General features: G+C 45.3%; 1 protein-coding gene across 1 annotated transcript in view; it reads right to left on the bottom strand.

Moving 5' to 3' along the window:
- Positions 1 to 24,360, bottom strand: part of PLPP3 (phospholipid phosphatase 3) — a 44,262-nt gene extending 19,902 nt beyond the window's left edge. Inside the window, exon 1 of the mRNA XM_027879072.1 lies at positions 24,168 to 24,360. Within this exon, the coding sequence (XP_027734873.1) occupies positions 24,168 to 24,306 (139 nt within the window). The 5' untranslated portion in view covers positions 24,307 to 24,360. The remainder of the gene's footprint in view (positions 1 to 24,167) is intronic.
- Between the last annotated feature and the right edge of the window lie 756 nt (positions 24,361 to 25,116).

Here is a 25,116-nt window from a genome sequence, read left to right as displayed (position 1 = left end):
ACTAATCTGGCACTTTTCTCCAGGGAGCGCCCAATGCTCTGCTGAGCGCCCCATGGCTGGGCAGCCCAGAGCTGTGCAAACAAACACTGGAGGATCGAGTATCCCCATGGCTTCTACCTGGTCAGCCCAGCTACACTCCAGGCCCATCACTTTTATGCCTTTGAAGCCTTCCTTGGCTCACTCCTCTCTGTATTTACAGAGTGTTTGTACCTACTAATGCAACAACTATGTGCCTTGAGCAGCTGTGGGATACCCATCCTTGACCCACTCATGCAAGGACCAGCCCATCCACAAGAGCCAATGGAGTCCCATCAGAACCTGTTCACCTTCAATCACAATAAAGCCATGTGAAATCTGTTTTTTAAATGCTATTTGTGAACAACGTGCAGGATTTCCTGCATCTGCGCAGCTTGGATGGACTTTCACACCAGGTAGGGGGGCAGATCTGCTCAAAAACATGGGGCTAGGACATACAGTATGAAGGGAACACCTGGAAATTGCTGCATGTCTGTAATGCCAAGTTGTTTTAAGTTTTTCAGAGAAATACAGCCTTGCCTCAAAACTAGAAGGAGAACCCTAGGGTGTTTCCCAGCCACAATGTCACCTTGGGCAGGGCACCCTCCTTCCCTTTGCCTCAGTTTCCCCATCCACCTTTGCTAGTAAGTCCATCACCGAGAGGAGTGCTACATCCCCACCAAAACAAGCCCCAGATTCCCCGAAACCCACGTTCAGAGTAATCACAAACCACAAGGTACAGGAAACCCTCCTCCCACTTGCAGAGCGAAACCCAGGTAAGGGGAAAAACAAATGCACAGTGGTTCAAGCTGTGCTTGGGCCAAGACAACAGGTCTCACGCCCAGATCCTACAGAAAGCACTAGGGAATACTTGTCAACCACTAACTTGCTTAAGTATCTGTGGGTTTGTTTACACAGCTAGAAGTCAAAGACATCAGAGGGTTTTTCCTTCTAAAATTAATATAAAAGGAAATAAAAAGTGAAGTGCTATTGGGTTTGACCCAAATTTGTCCACAGGACATTTGTAGAGAACACAATCTATGTGATTAGCAGGGGCACCGTCCAGGTTGTTACAAAGTGTCATCAAAATAATGTTGACATGTTCTCCACATGAACCACTCTCTGGATCTCACTTTGCGCAATCCATTTTGGCTCCTCTTCCTGTATGTTAATAGGTTTGCCTAATCCAGGATTACTACAAGGTTTTGTTAGTCTTAATAAAACGAAAAACTCCATCACCTGTGAGCAGGGACAACACACACCAATACGAAGCTATTCAGGGAGCCAGTAGCAGTCAAGGCCAGTGCTCAGGGCCCCTTTCAGATCCTCTCTAAAAGCTCTGGAAGTGGGTTAATTGCAAATTCTGGGCTCGATGGTGCTTGGCAAGGCCCAACAGTTTCCACCACATGTGTGAACCAGTGAGGAACGGTTTCAGAACTGCCTGTCCAACTCAGATTTGGTAAATAAAATTGGACATCTCGTGTGAATCCAGCTGATCTTCATTCCACTATTGAACCGTTGTGATGCCCGGCCAGCTTGGCCCCAAAACGCACTTCTGATGCCAGCAATCCCATATTAATAGGCCACTTAAAGAATCCTTAAGTTTCCCAATGAAAGATGGCAGGAGAAGCGCTAACGCCGCTCGGCGCGATCCGATTTCACACGCGCTCGGAGCGGCGGCGTAACAGTTGAACTCGGGGAGTAGACATGCCACGGTTACGTGGCTTATTGTTATTCCTCCAGTTCCTCTTGTTAATAGCTTTCACATGACAGGTCTGTAAAACACATGTTCCCACAGACAATAAAATACATCTGAAAGCTAAAACTGGCTTTAAAAAAGAAAAAAAAAAACACAAACAAAAAAAAAGGACAATAGTGTTCCTATATATTATGTGAACCCAGGAATAATAAAGATTTGTTTTCCCTTCATTCATTGAGCAGCATGGGGTAGTATTTCCACGATTCAATTACGTGTACACTTGCCACAGCTATAATAAGAGCATAAGTGACCTATATGGGACACATTTTCATAAAGCACATAGGCATAGTTTAGAAAATCCAATGGGTTTGTTTTCTCTCCTACGAACTTGTGGTTTAGTGGGATATTGCCAATCAAGTTTTGATATTTTTCCAGTAAAACAGTAACCTCAGATTCCCTCTTTTTTTTCCCTTCCCCTTTTTTTAACATGAGAAACATAAACACACTCTCCATACCTAAACGGATATTACTTATAAGACATAACATGCCTTTAATTTTGAGGGCTGGGTGAGAGACTGCTTTTTCACCCAAGGAAGAGAAGACCCCAGCCCATGGCAAACAGTAAATCATGCTCAAAATGGCTCTTCTTCCACAGGGTTATTTCTTGGAGGATGGGTTGTCTAAGGGACTAGGTCACCACCCACATTTTTTTTGGCAAGCGGGTTCCAGCACAGAGAAACCTGTAGCAGTGCCAAAAGGCAGCAGGAGTATGGGTTTTGCAAAAAAAAAAAACCTCTACAGAGGGAAGTCTGGAAGAAGACAGAAAATTAAATGCAGAGAGAGGTGCCCTTGGAATCCTCAGCAAAACACCACAGAGACATTATTCACACTAAGAGATCTGCCGGAGGCAAAGGTATCCAGAAGTGGGGCTACAGCCCACACACCTTGGAAATGGAAGGAAGCAGTGTAGGGTTGTACTGTGAAGGTGAAACCTCTGTCCCCATCACCTCTTCTGCCCCAGTCTGCCTCTGGGATTCAGCATTTTAGTAGGAAATTGAGATTGTGCATCCCTGGCTGCAGTGATTTGGATGTAGAGATTCAACAGCCAAAACCCATAAAGCTGCTAAGTCTTCCCACCCCTACACATGGTACAAAACTATGGAGAATACAAGAGGTACATTTCAGAAAACAGTAATTAATCATGACTTGCACTGAAGTGAACGATAGAAATACAGGGCAGGCAAAAAAAATTACACTGATTTTGGGGATAGTCACCCTTCTCCTAAAACAGTCCTACCTGGCCATTCTGTCTGTGGCTACAACTCACCTACATGCATAGACCTACTGCAAAATCTTTAGGAACAATGTAGAAGGGCCTCACATTCTCCTTAATACCTTAGTATCTCCATGCTAAGAAATGACACAGCACCCTGTGGACCATGTCCTAAAACACGGAGGCAACACTGGCACATCCATATACGACTGTGCAACCAGGGAAGGGCTGCTATCCTCATCTCACAGACAAAGCATAAAACAAAGGGATTTGTTTATTTCAATACATAAAAGGTAAACCGAGCTGAAATTACCTTCTAAACCGTAACATGATTCACAAGGTGAAGGAAAGGTTTTTTTCTTTATACAAAAGGAATTTTTTACTTTAATAAAGGAACAAGGAAATCCCAACCACAATCTTTTATCCAACTATGCTGTAGGAGATCAAACATGACTCCGAACCACAAGCGTAACAGAAATCTCTTGGGGACTGATCCTGTCCCATCCAAACAGCCCTGCTCCAAGTGTCATGGAGCAGGTGTGGACACTAAAGAATTGTGCAAGGCACTGTGGGATGCTGTGGGGTTGGACATTGAAAAATGATGTTGCTTTTGTTGGGACGAAGTCCAAGTGACTTGGTGACCTCTAACCACTGGTGTCCTACACTAAGGTATTTCAGAGCAGGGTTTAAATTTATATTTCCTTGTCTTTCGATTTAATAAAGCAAATCAAGTTTGGAAGTCTAGCACCAAGGAAAAAATATTCCTTTGCCTGGTCAGTACCTTTATTAAGAGGCAATTAATAGGCAATAATCCTGGGAGGCTGGCAGCATGAAAGCTAAAACCCCACCACCAAGCTTAAACAAAACCCCCGTGTACTCTCTGACCAGCCTGAAATGTGCATAAAATCAAAGGTAGGAGAAAAAAGGGCTCTGTGTTGGGTACAGCACTTTGAATCTCAGTCTTTGAAAAGTTAACGCTTGTGCAGATTTAATGGGGAAAAAAAAAATTTAAAAGCGGATAAGCTTTCATTGGCCACTCATCAAAAAGCAGAAGGAGCGGAAGGCAGGAGGTATTTCTGCAGCAACCCGCCCATGCCACTCTCATCTTCCCAGCCTAGCCTTAACCTTTGCACCAAATTAAACACCATCACTGCCTTTTTCTTTCTAAATGTTTGGTTTTGATGGAGGTTGGGTTTTTTCCTCCATTAAATCTTTTCTTCTTTCAACCCTGCAGGTCAGTGGGATGGTGCTGGCCATCTCAACAAAGCAATGGTAATTTCTAACAAGCATTCCACGATGTGTTTGCCTGCCTGTGTCCAGGCCCTGGGTGTTCTTAAGGTTTTGGTAGATTAGACATCCAGTTTAATAAGTGAAAAAGACCATTAAATAATTTGTCAGGGCTGAGAGAGGTATCTAATTCCTCATTCAAATCACTCTCTGTAAATATTTGGGTACCTACAAGAGACAAGCTTTCTATTTGAAGTACTTAGTGGCTGATCTTGGGTACATGTAAACCTTATTTGGTTTACATTATTTGTATACATTTTAAAATGTGTTAAAACTAGCTTAGCCTATGGTAGGCTTTTACTAGGGCTTTAAAAGTTGGCTTCCCCAACTTTTAGAGAGGAATTGCAGCACTGCAAGGCCAGCCTTGGCAACTGCTGCAAGAGTGAACAGCTCTTGGAGCCAATTTGCATTGTATGTATATATATATATATATACACACAAATAAAATGTAACAACCCAAAGAATAGAAGCATTTCCACATTTCCACAATATCAAGCATATGCTGTCAATCAAAAGAGAGCTCATTTATGCACCAGTACTGAGAGTATCTGAAGGAGCGGTAGGAGCTTCATCAACCAAAAATAACCTCAAGGGACCAGATCCACTGCCCAGTGGCAGACAAAAGAAGGATCCTGTTGCAGACTGGACTGAGCCATTATGTTGGGATTTTTAAAGGTCTTGAAAGCATCAGTGATGCACCTCCATGACCATGGTTTTTGACTGAATCTGGATACTAAAGGCCCATATATTCACTAGGAAAAGTAGGACTAGGACACAACTAGGCTAACCATCAGCTCTGCTATTTTATTACCTGTGCAGTCTAAATTGTTCTTCAAGTTGGTTCCAGCAGTCCAGAAGATTGCTCTGTGCATCTGCCTCTATTTTGGAAACACATCTAATATCTTTGTTTGCAAAATAGATTCCCATTCAACTCTATTATAGTTCCACTACTCTCAGCTACACAGACACACAAGGATAGAAAATTCTCCACACAAACAAACCCTAGACTTTACAGTAAAACAGGTACCTGCTTTAGAGTACAAAAGAACCTACAAACAAGGACCAGTATATACTGCATTTCTCTGATTTGACCTGTTCAGAAAAGTTCTAGGACACAACAGGTTGATATCCACAAAAAAATAAAAAAGGCAACAAATTATTAGTTACTTTCCTTTCCTACTTGCTGTAGGTTGTTTCATGTAACTCATATGAACGTTTGCCCCTATCTATGTCAATCTGTCTGGTGCTCTTCCTATCAAGAGTGTGACATTTCCATCCACTTTATAATTATTAGTTATGTTTCAGCCAAATCATAGGAACTTCAATGTAAACCTCACCATTTTTAGATCCACCAGATGCTACAGAGTCCAGAAGACCTCCTAGCAGGCACACGCAGATTCATTTAGAACTAGATGATATTTTCTGGGTTCTTACCTTTTTGGTGTTGTTTTTTTTTTTTTTTTTTTTTTTTTTTTGGGGGGGGTGTTGGTTTTGTTTGTTTGTTTGTGTTTGGTTTTGTTTGTTTGTTTTTAATAAGAACTGGTTAATCAGGAACACTGAGAAAAGCATCTTCTCATGCCTGATATTGCACTAGCAAACAAGAAGAAAGCCAAGAATATTCACCTTCTATATGGACAACTATGTAACACTGATAACCCCAAGCTGCAGAGGTATTTGAAAAATGCTTCTAAAATGAACCAACGGTGGTGTCAGAAATTACAACTGTCTTTACCTGCTGCCCAAACCTATCCTCCAGAGACATATCCATCTCTGGAAGTGTTCAAGGCCAGGTTGGATGGGACTTTGAGCAACCTGATCTAGTGGAAGGTGTCCCTGTCCACAGCAGGTTGGAACGAGATGAACTTTAGGGTCCCTTGCAGCCCAAACCATTCTGGGATCCCATGATACTCATCCTTTTTTGGTTAATACACCCCTGTGCAACTTGGAGTATGTTTATTGACCCAGCCATCCTGGAAGAATAGTATTATAAAAAGGTTCTTGGTCACAGGTACTTTAAACTAAATGTCAAATTATTCTCATGCAGTGGAAACTCCTCTGGATTTGAAACCTCGGTAGAAACACTTCCTAATGTGGCTGAAGCAAAATGTGCCAGACCCACGCTCCAAGAATGCCCAGATGAACAGGAATGCTGCCATTGGTTTTTTTGAGAGAAATAATGCTTTTAGTGAGTACCTGTTACCTATTTCCAGAGGTAAAGACCACATAAAAAGCAAGAAAGGAAGAAAGAAAGGAATTCTATGAAGAGTGTTAAGCTGTTCCTCATGGGAGTTTGGTGTGAGCTGATGTATTAAAAGAGCTTTATATTAAAGAGCACATATATTTTTAATACCTAAAAATGCATTAATAAGACAAAAGGTCTTATCCAAGCCACAGCATGTAGATGCATATAAAAGTTTGCATTTGTGGGGTAAAACAGATTTAAACCAGACTGGCCAACCAGCAAATTTGGAGAGGGTGAACATAAAAGACATTACCAACAGGAATCCAGAGCCAGCTCCAGCCAAACATGGAAACAAAGTCATAATTTCACACTGTCTACAGAAAGGAATACATCACACCATGAAAATCCCAATGCATCAGCATCTTTTGAGGTACCTTTATATATCCATGTGCTTTGGAAGTCTCACAGATACAAGAAGTCTGACCTAGGATAACCCAGCTTGAATAGAGGGGAAAAAAAAATGTAAAAAAAAAAAAAAAAATGTGCCTGTGAACTCTGTAATACCGAAGGCAAACAGATCGTGTGAAAAATACACTGCGGCGACTATTATGTTTTCAATTACAAACGAAGCGAACAGGGTTTACTCTGCCGGTCAGTGGGGTTTGGAACGAACCTCACCATCACTCCTCAGGGCTCAGACTTCGAGGAAGGGCTCGGACCACTGCCCAGCTCCACCAAAACCCAACACCCTGTTTCTTTGGGCAAAATCTAAGAGCTTTCTGTCAAATGGATGCAAGGATGAGCAGAGAGCCTGCTCCCTTCATTCACCGGCACCATTGGCTGCATGAACCCTAATATTTCCCCATCTAATAACAACTCTGTTTTCTACTCATATAGATTCACAGAATGATAGAAAGGCTTGGGTTGAAAGGAACCTTAAGGATCACCCAGTTACAACCCCCTGCCATGGGCAGGGGTGTCACCCACTAGACTGGGTTGCTCAGGGCCCCTTCCAACCACTCCATCAACTTCTACTCAAGAGGAAAGTTTTGTGAGCTGTAGGCATTGTTTTAATATATAAAATCTCAAGCAAAGATTCCTTATCTCAGCTTACTGCCCCACAACATTCCCACATACAAGCCCTGGCTCCTTCTCTTTGCACAGCCACCCCAAACCATAACAAGAACAAGTGGAAACATAAAACTTCAGCAAACGCAAGGCAGTCGACAAAAGCCTCTCGATTATTTTTAAATCAATAAAGACACAAAACACTTGAAGTGAAAATAAAGCCAGTTAACCTGGTCAACATCAGACCTCTTAAATAAAAACTCATCTGCTGAACTTCCCAAACTTCCTTCCCTCCTTCCTGAGCATCCCGGCCAGGCACTGCTACTGTAATTAGGCACCTTTTTGGGAGGAACTGCCCCTGTGCAGGAGGTAGCAGAGCTCCTGGCCACAGCACTGATGCCTGCCACCAGTAGCTTTTTGACCCAGTTCTGTCAATGTACCTATTGTAAATGCAAAATCCTTCTTTGGATTTGAAGCAGCAGCCACCTGCACAAATAAGGCCGGGTTATAACTCTGTAACCCAATACAAGCACTGGAAGCTTAAAAAGTTTGTATTACAAAAAGCACTTCTGACCTCTTCCTTAAAAGTTCACTAATCACTTTTAATTCATAATTTATTTCCTCTTAATATACTTGCTTTATGTAATACCCCCCCTTTCCCTCCCCTCTTTTCTTTTTTCTGGAAGTTCCCCAGGAGAAAATGGTATTACACAACTCCCTTGACTAACTGGAAATGAAACTTTTCCCCCTCGGTAGTCATGATTTGGTCGAGTTTCCAGGATATAGTGCACAGCACATAGTGCTGAAAGGCAAAGAGACGTGAGCGTGGGTGGAAGTGATCCAAAGGGCCCTAAAGCGATGGGAGGGGTTATCTCGGTGGTCCCTCAAGCAGAGCTCAGTAAGGTTTTGCCTCTTCACCAATGGGTTAAAAAACCATAATATTATCACTTTTCTGGCTCCCCTGTATTTTGATTGCAGTTACTATACAGAGTGACATCCTAATATACAGCAATACATCATATAACTGAGATTGCACTGGTAGCCAGGTAATATTAAAAAAAAAAAAAATCATGCACCTAATTAAAATAGATTTGTATTACAAGGAAGGGAAATTTTGCAGGTGGAAGGCAGAGGCTGCTGCCTTGGCCCTGCTGCCACCTTTTTATCTGCAGAAGTTTGTGTTCCTTTGGCGGAAAACAGCTGTGAACGGGATACTTCAGAGACAAGACATCACCGGCAGTGACAGAGGTGTCCACCCCCGTTCTGCTCACAAGAACTTACTTATGCTGACCCTATCTGCCCCTGGATGACACCCTATGAATTATTCACGTCCCTAGAAGCCAAAAAGAATTTTTGGGGACACAGGGTTCCATGGCGTACACCATCTTGGAGTTCTGGGTGCTTTTATCCCTCTAAGAAACTGAAAACTCTGCAAATCCAGGTGATGCAGTAGTGTAACAGCAACACTGAAAATTTTAACACCCTCTTCTGCAAGCACAGGGCAAGCCACAGTGCACACATTCCCCTTGTCACACAGTGTCACACCAGCCCCTTTCCCAAGCACAGCCCAAACCTCCCCTCGATGGCTGCATTTTGCAGCCAGGTGACATTTCATAGCCCCATTTCCTTAAGGGACAGTATAAATTGGGCCACATCTGAATGGCACAGGCAACGGCCAAGCCTCTATTCACTCTGGCTCAAGGGACACAACATGTACCATGCCTTTTAAAACCCAAAATGGATAACTCCCAGTTTCCCTTTCCAGCCTCCTGTAACAATGCTGTGCCCTGCTGTCAAGGAACGTGTGAATAAATTGAGGAAAAAAGGTTAAAGAAGCCCAAGGGAATAGCAGTCTCTTTTTCTTTATTGCAGTTAATTTTGACAAAGGCTCTTCTGTTTCCTCCCTCTACTTTTTTTTTTTGGATGGGCTTCAAGGCAAGTTGCATTATTCCTCTTCACCATGGTACTTCCATGAAACCCGCCTGGTATGTTTGCCTGAAAATCGCAGGTTTTCATGGAAAATGTTTTTATCTCAACAACTACTCCTTTTGTCATCTCAGACATGAAAAGAGGAAGATAAGGGTTTAGGCTCAAATCTGATCCCAGCAACAAAACATCCATTAAAAAGCGCCATGACCTTCCAAAATCTAGCATCATGAAAACCTGCCCTTCCAATGGGGCAGAAACCCTCAAAAACCCTTTTACTACCTCCCTCGAAACACCAATGCAACTGCAGACCCACGTGACACTCTGCACCCCACTTTGCGCAGCCTCAGTATTAAACACTCAGGCTTGGGAAAAAAAAAAGTTCATCATATTGATGGGATTGTTTTGAACTATTTTTAAGTGGAAATAGTTTCTTTTCTTGCAGCCCATCATGGCAACCAGAGCGTGCTGGCTCCTGTCAGCGAGGCAGGAGCTCAGCAGCTCCTTGGGGGTGTCCTCTATTTCCAGCCTATTTACTGCTCTGTTGAGAAAGGCGCCTATAGATGCTCCAGTTCTCAGATGGGAGTTTGGAGGGACTCGGTTATTCAACAGACCAACCCTTTCTAAACACTGTCAAAGGAGTGATTTGATGCCTTTGAGTGCTTACTATACAAAATGCTGAAAGACCAGTGGACTTCAAAAGCCACAGAAGCGGAGCTGGAGTTTGGCAGGAGTTCATTAGCTGCCTGTGTCCTTCTGTGTGTGGCTTGTAATTACATGCAGACCTGATGCCAAATCCTCATCTTCTGAGGGGTACCAATTAACATGCTGCTGGATGATTCACAGGTAGCTAATGTCAGGATTTATACAACCAGCAGGCCAAATATCCCAATATCCCATGCTTTATTATTATTATTTTAAGCTGGCCTTTTTTGATTCTCTTCAAGTTATCATATGAAAATGTGGGTTTGGCAATAAAATTGGGATTGTCAAGTCTGTTCCCAGGCCACACACTGGTGGGCACGATCCGGCTGTCACTGTGTACCACATCTGCAGGGAAATACACATCTCTTGGCTCACTGCCTAATGGCTTGCAAGTTAAACCACCTACTGTATTTTACCTTTGTATAAAGCATAGTTTTCTGCTCCAAGGAGAAAATTCTAAAATTGAGGTACAGTTTGTACTCCATATTTGCCTTTCCTCCTGCTTGCATCCCCTTACTCCTACAGGGAGTAAAACAGCAAGAGCTTAAGAGCAGGTGGAGGAGCTAAGGAAACAGGTACCTAAAAATGATAATTCATTTTTTGGAGGGGAAACTGCACCTCCTGCAGGAAAACATAACAGTTATTAGTTCCTCTGAAAAAAAAGATAAAGAAAAAAGAAGAGTCTTTCTTCTCTTACTTGAAATCTGCATCCCTTTGCAGCCAGCTGGCTCTCAGTGCAGCCCTTGGCAATTAAAATCTTGGGAAGTCAAACACAACAGCATGGAAGTGAGCCTTTTGTTTTCCTGCTTTGTCATTCTTGTCTTGTGTTTCATCCTAAGAAGATTTCTCAGGCTACGGAGGAACCATGGGCCCAGCAGAGCATCTTGGCACTGACCTGGAAGAGATCTCCAAGCACACTGGTTTCCAATGCTGATATTTTTCTCATGGAGAGAAGACCCAGTCCTCATTTCCTTCTTCCGCTTGACTTTCTACTTTCCAAAAGTCAAGGTGAGTCCCCTGAATTTCCCCTCCTCTCAGTCTTCAGCATGTCAATGGCCTCTTGTCCTTAAAGCCACCATGAAATGAATGGCACTTGAGACAGGCATGATTTTATATTTACTAGAAATTCGATGCTCCTGGGCAGAAATGAGACTGTAAACAGGGGCAACAAGAGAGAATTTACAGAAATTATCCCAGCCACAGGACAGCTATGCACTCAGTCACAGTGCTGGATGCATTATGGATACACATATAGCATCCAGAGACCCTCATTAGCAGTAATTTGGTGGCTTTTGATCTTCTTCCTTTACCTTTGTCATACAACTTCCCCCTATATTCAATTTCTGTGTTAACCTTTCTGATAGTGGTCCAGCACACAGACACCAATCTGTATCACTCCCCTCCAGACACCCCCATTTCCACACATCTTCCTCTCTCCATAGGAGAAGCAGTTTCTCCATCATACTTTTTGCTCCAAGACCTTTGCAAAAGGCCTTCAGCTCTGGGGGATAACAATTCCAGGAGGGCTGCAAGTACAACCCAACACCCACACCACTTTATCCTTCTAATAAACCTTTCACTGCATTTGACACAATACAGGTCTTGTCCAACCACAAAAGCTTTCTTGCTTATCAGGAGAATTTTTAATCAACTAGAAGGGAAAACATGGCCTGACATTTTATTGCTTCCTTGTAGTTTGCTTTTAGATGTTTCGGTTTCTTCCAATTTGTACTCTTGCTAATCTCCTTAGTCAGGGATTGGTGGAAAGCCTCAAGTTTTTCATGCCCAGTAGCTTCCCTCAGATCATTTGGAAGCAGGGCAGGCAGAGGAACATGGGGGAAATGGGGAGGCTTTTGCTGTGGTGGGAAAAGAAGGCACTAGGCATCAAACTCTCCACTCACTACAGGTTCTGGGACAGGGATTTGTCCTGGCCACAACTACAAAACAACAAACAACGTCTGTGGGGAAGGGTCATAAGAAGTTCAGCTTTCCTCTATTAAAACCATCTGGTGCCTATAAAAAAAATTCAACTGGTTGGTTGGGATGGTTGGTAGCACCTCCTCCCTGCTCAGCTCTTCATAGCACTTCTTGGGAATGTGGTGGCACCAGAGGTTGTCACAGTGAGGGACAGGGCTGCCAGGGGAACAGGGGACTTGGCAGACACACTCCCCACTTTGCATCCCTCCTGCTGTGAAGAAGGTGCCCCAGAATACACCTCATTTCACTTCTTATCTGAGCCAAACTCCTTTATGAGGTGTCTGTCCCCTCAGGAACACTGTCTCCTGCCAGAGTGCTCTCAGTGAGCCTGTGAGAGGGCTGAGTTTTCTGTGCAAAATAAAACATCCCTGTAAGGCCAGTGTGGGACCCAGCAAAGGGTTTCTCCAGGTCGGAGTCACCAGTGGGTCCCCCTCCAGCATCAATAACGAGAGGCATCGCCAAACCTGCAGGAGATGGGAACCTTTATTAAAATAATATAAAAAGAAGGCCTAAACCTCTCCTTTGTTTTCAACAGAAATAAAAGGAGGGGAAGAAAAAACAAAAAAAAATAAAGAAGAAAAAGAAGAAAAAAAGAGAGCAGAGGAGTGCTCACAGCCAGTTCCCCAGCCTGTAACACAAAACCACGCTGTGCTGGGAAACCTTACACCGCGCGGCATCCAGCTCATGTACTCCTGCTCCGCTCGCTGCCTCCCGGATGCTTCCCCAAGCCCAAACTGCCCTTGAGAGAAGCCAAGCCTCAGCCTCTGCTGAAAAGCCTCTTTGTTTGGATTCCCTTTCCAAATCAGCGTATCCTGAGATTGAACTCCCTTCCATCCCTCTGCAGGGCTTTTTAATGTTCAGATGCCTTTGGCAGCAGCCAGATTTGCCAGCAGGTTTGCGGTCCCGTAATAGCGTTCAACCCTTGGTGCTGGGGCACGTACAGTGCTAGGAACTTTCTTCATGATAAAGGAGAGAAGGGGAGGGAAGGAAAAGTATTGCAGAATTACTTCAAACAATCCTTTAATCATGAATTGTGAACAGAGGAGCTAAGTTCTCCTTAATTAAACAATAGCTTTAATCAGCCTTCAGTAGCTGACATTACTCAGAGGGTGGTGAGGCACTGAACCCAGAGAAGATTAGATGCCCCATCCCTGGAATTGTTCAAGTCCAGGTTGGATAGGACTTGGAGCAACCTGGTCTAGTGGAAGGTGTCCCTGCTCATGGCAGGGGGGTTTGGAATGAGATGGACTTTAAGGTGTCTTCCCCCCCAAACCATTCTACGGTTAAGTGAGATGGCCATTTTTTCATAACTAGAATAGTTGAAAGAAAACTAGAGAAGGCATCAAAGAAACCCAGGCACAGGGTCTAGACAGTACATGCATCATGAAAGGGTTTGACTCCAAGTACTGCCATGAGCTTTCCATGCAACCTCAATTCCCTCACTCACTGAGGTCCTCAAGATGGACTTCAAGTCCACCACCAGAAATTAAAAGCATTTTCTTGCACTGCCCACTGTCTCTGCAAGCTCAGGACACAAGTGTGCTACATCCATACAGCCCCTGGCATGCAACAGCGTCTCCTGTCTCCTTCGGGGCTTGCAAGCACCCCAAAATCCTGCATTCCCACAAAAGGCAAGAGATATGGTACTCCCAAGGCAGGACTTCTGCTCTAGCACAGACTCAGCTGAGACCTACAAACATTACCAAAGCAGTAATTTCAGTTACTACTCAGAGGAAATACAGCAGATCTCGCAGCAAGGGAGTGCAATGGGAACATCAGCCCAGCGCCTCACACTAAAGGGAAAGTCAACCCTTTTCTTCAAAAACAGCCTCAGGCCCAGGATTTGAAGCAATTTCACGGGGGGAAAGTTGTTTTTTACAGGCAGTTAGCTTTTTAATCGACCTCAGAGTTACATCTTTCTCTGTAAAAGCAAAATGCAGAGCATTTAAGCAGGTGGATTTTCAGACTGTGGACACAATACCCACTTGTTGCAGACAATTTCAGTGAGAGCAAAGGCAAAGCACCTGTTGTTATATCCACAATCCAGATATATCCCAAACTGTATCCCACTTTTCTGGCTGTTTTAAACATGCTGCATGCCTAGATTCTGCGATAGCTCTGAGAGTTTTACACACTGGAAAAGCTCTTTGTGCAAATGCACACGGTGATTTATCAAAACAGGCTTTCTCCAAAATGCTGTCTGGCTTTTCTATGGCTTTTGCATTTGACAGAGATTCATAACAGCTCAGTCAGAAAAATAAATGCCACAAAACTTCTCCTTTAAGGAAAAAAAAAAACAAAGCACCCAACCCTCACAGCCCAATGCTTTAGAAATGCTTCCACATGCTAATCAGCCTCCTATTCAGTTCCAGACTGAATAGGACTTCAACAATGACAAAGAAATACGCTGAACCTATCCCACATTTCATCCCCTTCACTCAAAATGTTGCTGTTACCTTGGTTTTCAGCTGCTTTGTGGGAGCTGCAGCAGAATGACAGCTGCATGCTAAAGCTGCAGGGATGGTCAAGAAATGAGGAGTGCTGGATGAAAAAATATCTGGCCCAGATTATGTGGGGGGAAAAAAGAAATTATTTGAGGAGGTAGTAACCAATGCTTCAAATTTTTATAAGAATTAATAAGAAAAAAGAAAATTACAACCCCCCCCTTGAGGCCTCTACTAAAAGCACATCCTCTTGTGATCAGGCAACAAAGGGAATCTTTTTTTTAGCCTAGCAAGTATGAGTAGGATAAAGCCCCTTCCAAGCCCTTCCTTTGTGAATTACCCATTTGTGGTGTATTATCAAGTGGCAGACGCCTTTAGTGCACCTTTTCCTCTGAATCCTCAACCTGAAAAACTTCAGCTCTCATCCGAGAAAGGACAAGCCAGCTCCCGCTGCAATGGGTGAATCCAAGATTGTTTCCCTTTTCTGCAGAACACCGAAGCGCAGGAACAGAGCCACCTGGGGAAGTTTTTGCAGGAATTAGGGTGGGAAGCTCCAGGACAGGTGCACACATGTCCTAGGGACATGCTTCAGCCCAAGCCCTGGCAGCCACAAACTTCTCCACAGCAGTGCATTGCTGAGGATCTGATTTCAAAAGATACTTTGGAAGGCTGGTGATGGCCCAGCAGGACTGGTAGAAGCACTGAAGTTTGCAGTTTCACTGGGGAATTCAGCAAAGAATTAGAGGTTCCTCAGTAGCTCCAAAAGCCCCACTGGGCACCCGGGTGCATCTGTACTGGAAACACTGCCTTCAAAGTGTGCCCTCCCCGGGCTCCAGCGCCCTGCCCACGCATGGAGGTGATGCTCCTTCATGCTCCCTGTCTCCTTAGATTAGAAACTCCCAGAGGCACAAACCTCCCTGTGACGTGCCTGAGCAGGACCAAGGGCAGCCAAGGCTCACATCCTGGCACAGGGATCCTCTGGGGTTTCAACCCAGCAGTCAGAGAAACAGCTCCCCAAAAAGCAAGGGCCATCTGATCAGTGATCAAAGAGCTGCTTCACGAACCTGCTAACACCAAACTGATTCACAGCTATCAACTTCAAAGGAGTTTTGCTGCCTGCCATCAGCTCAGTAGCCATCCAAAATTACACTGTGAGCATCACTCAGAACATAAATGTACCCAGTAGTCACTGACTAGACCTGCTTATCAGCATTTTGCCACACTATTTTTGACTTTCCCTTTGGAAACTAACACTTTAAAGAGTGGTGGGCTTTAAAGAAAAGCCTTGGAAGCCCTCAAAATACTTGGGATGTGCAATTGATTTCCACTGCCACTGTGCTGCTACAAAGACCAGAGCAAAGACCTCACTGTCAGCATCAGTGAGAACGATAACCAGGGCTGGGCTGGCTATTCATTCCAGCCAGCCTCAGACTGAGCATTGCAGCCAGGCTTAAAGGAAGGCCCATCACACCACCTCAAATCAGAGGTCATAAATAACGTGCTGAGCATCAGGATGATAGGAAGCCCAGACCCCATTTGGCACACTGGCTTTCAAATTCAGTGGCTGGACACTTGGAGGTATACGATGATGTCTCAGCTTCTGTAAGCACATGCTGAATTAACAGCAATGTAAGTAATATCTATCTGCAGGGCCTGTCTCCAGCACATGCATGATCAGTCACAGGGGCACTGCTGTAACAACTTTCAAAAATGGCTGGCACTCTCATTAATTTACAGCAAAAGCAGGTGAAAGCTTTTTGCAGGATGATTGCAGGATGCCGTGCAGCTCTTTGTTCCCTTTGTGCTGACACTGCCGGAAGAAGTGAGATCTCTGAGGGAGCATCATTTGTTTCAGGAGGGATGGCTGCCCAAAACCACTAACCAGTAACTTTCACTTTTCTGTTTAAAGCCATGAAAGGAAGAACCACACTGTTCTCAGCTCTGCCAACCAGTAAAGGTGATGGAGCTCTAAGAGGTGCAGCTGCCATCTGCAAACTCACAAAGCAGTAAGGACACCTCCATGGCACAGCTACCTTGGTGTTCAGGGCAAGGTCTGAGTGAGCCCAGCAATGCCAATCCAGCCTTAATTTGCTGTGTCTCCCAGGCATCACAATCTAAACCCACTAATATGTTTTATCAGAAAGGCTGGAGGCATCTCCCAAGCTTCTCTGTGCTATGATCAACACACTTTCATGTTTTTCTAAGCAGGGATTAAAATCTTCAGGAAAATACTAAAGGATTATGAACACTCTCCACTGACTCAGTGCCACCATCACTGTCAGACCAACTGTAGTTTCATTTGGGCCTTGGTTGTCAACCCCAGCCAAGTTCTGATGGAGAGCACCATATGCTCAGATAAAACAAGCTCATATATGGATGCAATCTGCAGGCAAGGAACACCCAAGGCTGGAAAAGGAACACACAGCATAGAGAGCACAGGCATTTTCAGAGTATCAGAAGCTCTGGAGTTAAATTACATGTTCTGTTTATAACATTTACTTGATGCAGAGAGTCTGTTTTCAACCTCTATCTTCAAAACATCCAACACATGTGAAAAACAAGCCCACTTACGTGACTGACTTGAAAGTATCGACAGTCCATAGGAATTTCTGATACTTAGAAACCTGCGAGGACAAACCTAATTTTCAAGCTCATTCATACATTCTCTTGGTAACAAACTTATGCTTAAGACAAGTTTTCTAACTGTTTGCATCAAAAGCTGTATGAAGACACTTCAAATTCCCCATTTTTGATGATGTTCTCCCTTCTCAGGTCCAACTTGAGGAGCAGCTTCTGCTGATCCTGATCCCACTGCTGCAACTAAGCCATTGCGTGCAGCTAAAAGGCAAGAAGGGATTCTTGATCATAACTTCCCAACAGCTGTTCCAACACAATCCTGGGCACAGACATCTGATCCACACGAAGAAGCTTTCCACCTGCTAAAATTGTGGAGCAGGTAGTGCCTCTCCAAGGTAGATGTCATGGGAGAAGGAGAAACAGAGACGGGGTGGCTTTGAAAGGGATACAAATGCCCTTCTGAGAAAGGGGCCACATTGATCCACAAAGAGGATCAGGCAGGATCAGACAGGGCAACCTCTTCACAACTTTTGGCAAGACGCACCCAGCTGAGGTATCTGCAAAGGCAGATGGAAGGCTGGGAACAGGCAGGACCTCCAGACACGTTAGAAAGGGTAGAAGCATAAAAGTGTATTCAGAACGCTGATTTCAGATATTATAAATACAAAATAAGCCTTGTATTTTTTAATTCACCTCTTCTGTTGAGGCTTTATAATTCTTTTTTTTTTTTTTTTTTTGAAATATGAAACCCGACCTATCAACAGAACCCAACACAACTGCAGAAGACAAGGTCCTAAGACAGAATAAAAAGGAAGAAAGAAAAAAAGTAAATGCATGACAGCACTGGTACCACACCAAGATGTCATACTGCTGTGCAGGAGGGAAAGCTGCATCCAGGGAGGGGGTTTCCCTCCTGACCCCTGCCGGGACACAGCCCCCCAGGATGCCCAGGAAAGCCGCTGTTCCCAGCACCGGCTGTGTGGATGCTGGGATAGGAGGGTTTGAAGGCTGCTGCCTTTCCCTTCAACAGGCAGCCCTTGTTCGAGGCACAGGCAGACTGGGCGACCACAACGGTCCCTTCTGGATTGCCACGGATGAAGTGGGAGTATTGTATGAACGAAACAGAGAGGACGGAGTCTGCTCTGCCAGAGCGAGCCATGGAGCAGAGCTGGGGCTTCCCCTCCCCTCCCCTCCTCTTTTAAGTAATTTCAGGCAGAGATGGAGACATACAAACACACCTTTGCTATCTCAGATGCAGGCACTAAAGAGGAGCCCTGGTTTGCAAGACAGTGCCCGTGTGAGGGTTGCCCAGCTGTGGTATGCAAACCATTTTTGGGCGGTGCATGGAGGAACAAGCATCTGGAGATACACCATCAGCCTGTATCTAGACAAACAAAGTCAGACCAAAGCAGACTAAAAAAGGTATGCATATTAAATTGAGATTTAAAGGGCATAAAAATAATCCGTTTGATCTGGGAGTGATGTTTATATTATTTTCTGTGCTCACTACAAACAGACAATTAAAAAATGTCATCTGCTGTAATTGTGATCCCATCTCCTGCCTGTCTCAGCAGCAGGTACACAGGATTCAAAGCACTTCTGGCCATGAAGCAGTTGCACGTAATTCTGCTTTTCCTAGAGACACATCTTCAGGCTCGCCAAATTCCACCAACTCAGGAAAGCCAGCACATTTATACCCCTGAGGACTCAGTCTGCCATAGGTACAGCATTTCCTTGTTCTGCAATTAACACCTCAAGTATAATTGTCACTAATCTCCTTTTGATAAGCTCATTGGTTTTTTGGTGGTTTGCTTTTTTTGTTTTGTTTTGTTTTCACAAAGCAAATCAAAGAAAGTGGATTTTAAACACCTCCAAAGTATTTCTCTTGTCTTTACTTCCAGTTATCTTTGACTCGTTTGGTCTTGCAAGAGAGGAACAAAACTATAGATGGGTATTGCACTTAGATGCTGACTGTTGCTTTAATATGAAGCTTTCCAAGGCTCAAAAAAAGCTTCTTTACTCCCAAATTATGGTGGAATCCAACTGCACAACCCCATGCCAAGACTCCACTTCTGCCAACCTGCCATTGCCAAAGCACTTCCAGACCAGCCATCCCTGCTGCCTCGCAAGGAGCTCGTGGCCACCAAGAGATCCTACAGGTATTAAGTGATACATAAACATCAACGACCAAACCCCATCTAGGGATGCCCAAAACACGATGACGACTCTCCGCCCACACAGCTTCTTGCATGTGGTATGGACTCAGTCCTCCCCAACACAGAGAAGACACATCGTGGAGAAGGCAACACCAAGGGGTTGGGACTGTCCAGCTGGTTTAGTACAGTCAGATCTTGTTGTCCCTTGCTGAAAATCAGAAATCATTGGCTCAGCAGTTTCTTCAGGTATATAGAAAGATGTTACCTACACAACAAGAGAGTGCTGCACAGCAGGGTAGTCTCAAAAATAAAAACAACAACCCCAACCCAAACAAAGCAAAGTTGCTTAGCTCATCAAATCCAACTTTACAGCATCCAGATAACTCTAACCTCACCCTCATCTTTAATTCCTCCCACTCTTTACACTTAAATGACAATCCCAGGCCTGTTTGCACCAATTTTTGTGATGAAGCGACAGGGCCCATGGCAGAGCTCAAATCCTTTTTGTTCTGAAAGCTGGAGGATGACACAGTTTTCTACACAGAAGAGGAAAGTTAAGAGTAATCTAAACTGTTAGCCCAAATTATAAGATTATATCCCCACTTACATAAACATGTCAAGGTCCAGCTAGTGTAAATATTTACTTTCAAAGTTCATTTTAGCATCAAGTTTGTTACAGAAGAGGAGATGCCAAATTTGTGAGAAAGCTGCAGAGATATTAAGGTTGTAAGAGGTCTATCCATCTGTTGCTTCAAAAACCTCCCCAAGGCAGTAAAACTTGTGTTGTACAGATTAACTGGGATTGACAGAAGAGAGAAAATTAAATTAGAGGCAGAAAATAAGAAGGGCAGTAAATTATGTGCAGTTTACATCCCACCAGCCTGAAACATATGCTCACATAAAGCCAAATTCCACAAGCCTCAGAAGCAGGTATGCCAGATGAAATCCCTCTATTTTATGGCACAAGCAAGACTTTTTGGAAGCTGTTCTACCTGCGCAAGCTGCACAAATACAAGCTACTGAAGACCCTCATCTGCCCTATCGCCCTTGCTGACACAGCCTTCCCCTTTTCCGAGATTAAACGCTTGACTTAGCGCCCATCAGCAGAGCACAGGTGGCTGCTCAGAGTTTGTTGAGCACAGGGAGTCTCTGCCAAGGGAAAAAAGTAGGTTTGAGAGGAATAAATTTAACCCTAGATGCTACATCTGAGGGGCCAGGCTCCCAAACATCCCAACTTAAGAGTCAGGGCAGAAGGCTTTCCCCCACCTGGCCCACATCTCCTGCATCAGGAGAAGGTTGGTGGCTGGCTGCTGTGCTGCATCTGGGCAGCAAAACCCCATGGTACTGGGGAAAGCCCCATGGGGACCTGCCCCAGCCAGAGCCACCCCAGTTCCTTTCCCCTCATAACTCCATGCTCCAGGAAGGAGCTGCAAGGAACTCCTGGCAAAGGGACAGGCTGTGATTGGGCTGAAGACGATCAGATGAAGGTGGAGTGAGGTCCTCCCATCATGCCTCTTGTTTTGCTGCTCTGTTCCCCACAGATCTACAATGTGAAGACACCAACCGGCTCAGTGGGGGCAGCTTCAGACTCGCCCAGCTCTTCAATCACATTTTCAGATGTGTCACAGTGACCAGTAAGACAGGGACAGGGCAGCAGGGACTCTTCCACACCACCAAGCTTGCCTGTGGCCCTAACAATTTCAGGAAGCATCTTCTAATTCTCTAAATAGAGCCCTCCCGAGAGGAGGAAGCAGATGGAGAAAGTTATTTTCCCCCCTCGGATGACCTGCTTTATTAATAAATGCACACTCAGTTCTTTTCTGCCTTTTTTACTGAGTTAAGCGTGGACACGGAATTTCTGGGAAGTTCACAGTGTTGGTGATGAAATCTCTTGTTCATGCAAGAAACCAAGGATTTGTGAGTGCCAAGTGCACTCATTAGAAGAGTGGGTTGGTTATTCAGTAAAACCCAGCTCCCTGCCAACTCAACTCAAGTTGGAAATGCAGGAGAAATTGGGGGTCTAGTTCAGTGGATCTTCATCCAACTTACTCCACCAGCAGTGCTCTTCTGGCAATGGCTCCATGACTCTGCTCCCCAAGATCCTCAAGGAAAGAAGATAAAAATCTTCCTCTTATGCATTTACTACCAAGATAACCATTGTAGTACTTTTAGATGAAAGACAAAAGTGGATCTTTCTAACAACTCTCACCAAATTAAAGCTGAAGGAAGCTCCTGATAGCTCTGCTTTACTAATTCAGACTTTCTTAGATGTTTATGATAATTGTCTTCTGGGTAATTTGTTTAAATTTGTGTGTAAACAAAGGGTTTGTACACATCTACAGCCTCACAAAGAGTCTGTCATTTCTGAAAGACATTTAAGCCATAGTTCATTCTTTTCATTTTCCCCTCAGAGAAAACCAATTCAGGCCAAAATTATGGCAGTACCTGCTGTAGAAGCCAATGCAGCGTCACAGGCCTCTGCAAATCAAATGACCACTTTTAATATTTCCTAAAGTGGTCCTCAAATGAGAAAAAGCCTTCTGTTTTCCTGCTTCTGTGAATGTCTTCGGGCAGCCACTCAAGAGGTGTAACTCAGTTTAACTGCACTGGAGGCCACTGGCCTCGTGCCTACATGCACAAGCAGAAGACCTTTGCTCAGTCCCTCCACCTTACAAGAAGTTATTTCACCCAACTGTGCTCCCCGTTATCTTCCATAGGACTTTTTTTTTTTTTTTAACAGAGCATGTAAATACCCATTAACTTGTACCTGTCCAGCTTTCTCCTACAGGAAGGATTCGGCTAGGGCACCTTTTTTTCAACTTAACAAGCGTTTCTTTCGTTCCTTTTTTTTTTTTTTAATTTTTTTTTTTTATTTTTACAAGCTCAGAAAGGGAGAAAATTGGAATCAAGTGCTTGGAAACTATAAGCTCATAGTCTTCCCTAGTGAAAGGCAGAGAGAAGAGCAAGCCAAACCTCCTGTGAGTGGGGCAGCTGCTTTCACAGCAACTCATGCCCAGTCATCCACCAGCAGGTCCAATACTACTGATCTGGGTGTATTTGAAAAGCCCATCCCCAAACACGCATCATGGGCTATCCATCTCATAATCACCTTCCTTACCATGTCCCACCCATGCTCTTCACCTGCCAGTGATCTAAACCAGTGACCTAAGCTGTCAAATTCATCCTCTTACTTTTAAATGCTCCTCACTCTAAAAAACCCCAAACCCAACAACAGAATAACAACAAAAACCCCCAACAAAAAAACACCAAAAACCCTTAACAAGCCAACTCTGGTGTTAACTTTCCAATTTCCACCTGCAGTAACCTGAAACAAAGCAACAGTCACAGTTGTGCTGTATCACATTATTCCCTGCTAACAATGCCTTCCAGTGATACTTGATAAGTCCTGTTTACCCAAACTATCACAAGTAGAATAACACATGTCAACTAACTGCTTTTTCATTTAGGACCCTTCGTCTAGAGAAGGGGAAGCAAAACCCTTTTCCCATTCAAATAGCACCTACTCATGCCAGGAATGCCTCAAGTTAAGAAAACTTGCGTAAATAAAAGTTTAAAAGTTCTGACTCCTAGGAGTTGTTTTACTAGGAATCCAAACCTTCTGTTTAAATAGGTGAGGTAAATCAAGCTAGTTATGTTACTACTTATATTAATTTCATATATGGGATATCAAGTATTTTTATTTTTTCCAGATCCGAGGAGATGAAGCTTTCTGCACTGGCCTCTATTCTTGTGGGAATATAAAGAGAAAACCATGCCTCTCTTCTTAATGTATTAGTGCCTCGTAATATACACCAGATGATCAATAAACTACATAAAAATTAAATCAAACTGACAGTCTTTAAAAAATGGGCTCTAAGCAGAAACAATTGTTTTAAAGACTGTGGTGTCTGGAGTATTAAACTCACGTGCTGTTGTGTTATTAATCTCTTTGTTGGAAGCCAGTTGATTTCCCCTGCCTGTGTCTGTCAATTAAATATTCAGCATCGCAGCCACAATGGAAGGGGTAATGTTTTGGAATGCAAAAAGTTTTTGGAGACACACTGTTGACAGTTCCCTTCCATGCCATACCAGCTCCAAAAGCCATAGCAGGCAGGCAAACCCAGACCTCTGCCAGCGGCTGCGAGATGCATGAGAGCACTTCAAACTTTTAAAGGAATGAGTTTAGCGAGATGTGCCAGAGGGGCGAGGGGAGAAAGAGAGACGCGCTGGTAAACCCGACAGCCGAGCGACACACAGTTAACTAGAGCGGCAAGAGTTTCTGTTTTTCAGGATTAACCAAAACACGGGTCCCCGCGGGCTGGGCGGTGGAGCAGCCGTAGAGCACTGCCTCCACCTGGAGCTGGCCCCGGCGCCACCGAGGTGCCGCCGACCCTGCCCCGGGGTGCGGGGCCCGGCGCGGGTGAACCCCCGGGGTCGCATCCCCGAGCCCACAGTGCCCCCTGCGCACCGCCAGCGCCTGGCCGGGCTGCTCCCCCACCCTCCAGCGCCGCTCCGGGCGCGGCATCGTGGGGAGCGACACATAAATAAACCCATATCCATAATACTAAGCAGATCGGGGTGCGGGGCTGCTGTGCCCGGCGGACACCCTGCTGTCCCCCGCGTCTCCCGGTCCGGTCCGGCCCGGCCGCTCCTCCTGATCGCTCCCCGGCCCGGCTCTCCCGGCGGCCCCGCTCCGCTTTTGTTTGGGAAGCAGAGCGGCCGAGGCACGGGCGAGCTCTGACCGCCCGCCGCCGCCAAACTTTCCCAAAAGTTTTTCCCGGTGGTGGGGGACGGGCTGGGGGTGCCTGGAGCGGGGAAGAAGGGTCGCGGAGCCCCCCCCTCGCCCCCGCTTGCTCACCCATGACGAGGCAGAGGCAGTCGAGGCAGATGAGCAGGGCTTTCTTGCTGCTGCTCTTGGCCGGGTTGTTGTTGAGCGCCGGGCTGCCCCCATTCTTGCTCTCCGGCGGGATCGCCTTATCGTACTTGTAGCTCTGCATTATCGGGGGCGAGCGCCCGGGGCGAGCCGTGCCGAGCCGAGCCGGGCCGTGCCGGGCCGCAGGGAGCCGCTCCGAGCCGGGCCGTGCCGCGCCGAGCCGAAGCCGCGCCGCCGGGGCTCGCACGCCGTGCGCCGGGGAGGTGCTGCCCGCGCCGCCGGAGCCGCTCCCGGCCTCTCCGGTGGGGCACGGGAGGCGAGAGGCAGGCGGGTCTTCCAAAGGGGGCGGGGGGGGGGGGGAAATAAAAAATTCAGAGCAGCAAAACAGCAAAACAAAACCAAACCAAGCCGAAAACCACCAGCAAAGGGGGCGAAAGGGGGAGCGAGGGGAGAAGTTTGCGGGTGTCCCAAGGCGGTGGAAAAAGTCCTGGAGGAAAAGCCGGGGGGAAGGATTAAAAAAAAAAAATGACAAAAAAATGTGTGTATATATGTTATGTATATGTATGTATCAAGGTCTCAGTCCGCGGGGAAGGAGTTGCGGGGCGAGGAGCCTGGCGATGCTGCCCCGGGGGCAGGTGGGCTCCGCGCTGGGCTCCGCTGCGCTGCGCTGCGCTGGGGGCTCCCGCCGCGCCCGCCCCGGCCGCTCTGGGAGCCACCGGCTTGGTCCTGCACTTTTATTTCGCGAGGCCCTTTCCACCCCTCAGGAAAAAAAAAAAAAAAAAAAAAAAAAAAGAAGAAGCGGGGGGGGGTGGTGGTGGTGGTGGAAATCAGTCACTTCGCTTCGGATGGGATATCCAAGTAAGCACAGCCCCTTTCCTGCATCTGACATTTTACATAGATAATTAACTCCACATTTTTTTCCTGAGGGAAGTTA

This window comes from Empidonax traillii, unplaced genomic scaffold (assembly GCF_003031625.1).
Source record: "Empidonax traillii isolate 1590-97213 ecotype Southwest subspecies unplaced genomic scaffold, ASM303162v1 scaffold50:size1795014, whole genome shotgun sequence".
Taxonomy (NCBI): domain Eukaryota; kingdom Metazoa; phylum Chordata; class Aves; order Passeriformes; family Tyrannidae; genus Empidonax; species Empidonax traillii.
Note: the sequence above shows the minus strand (reverse complement) of the source record. Positions and strands in the feature narration are given on the sequence as shown.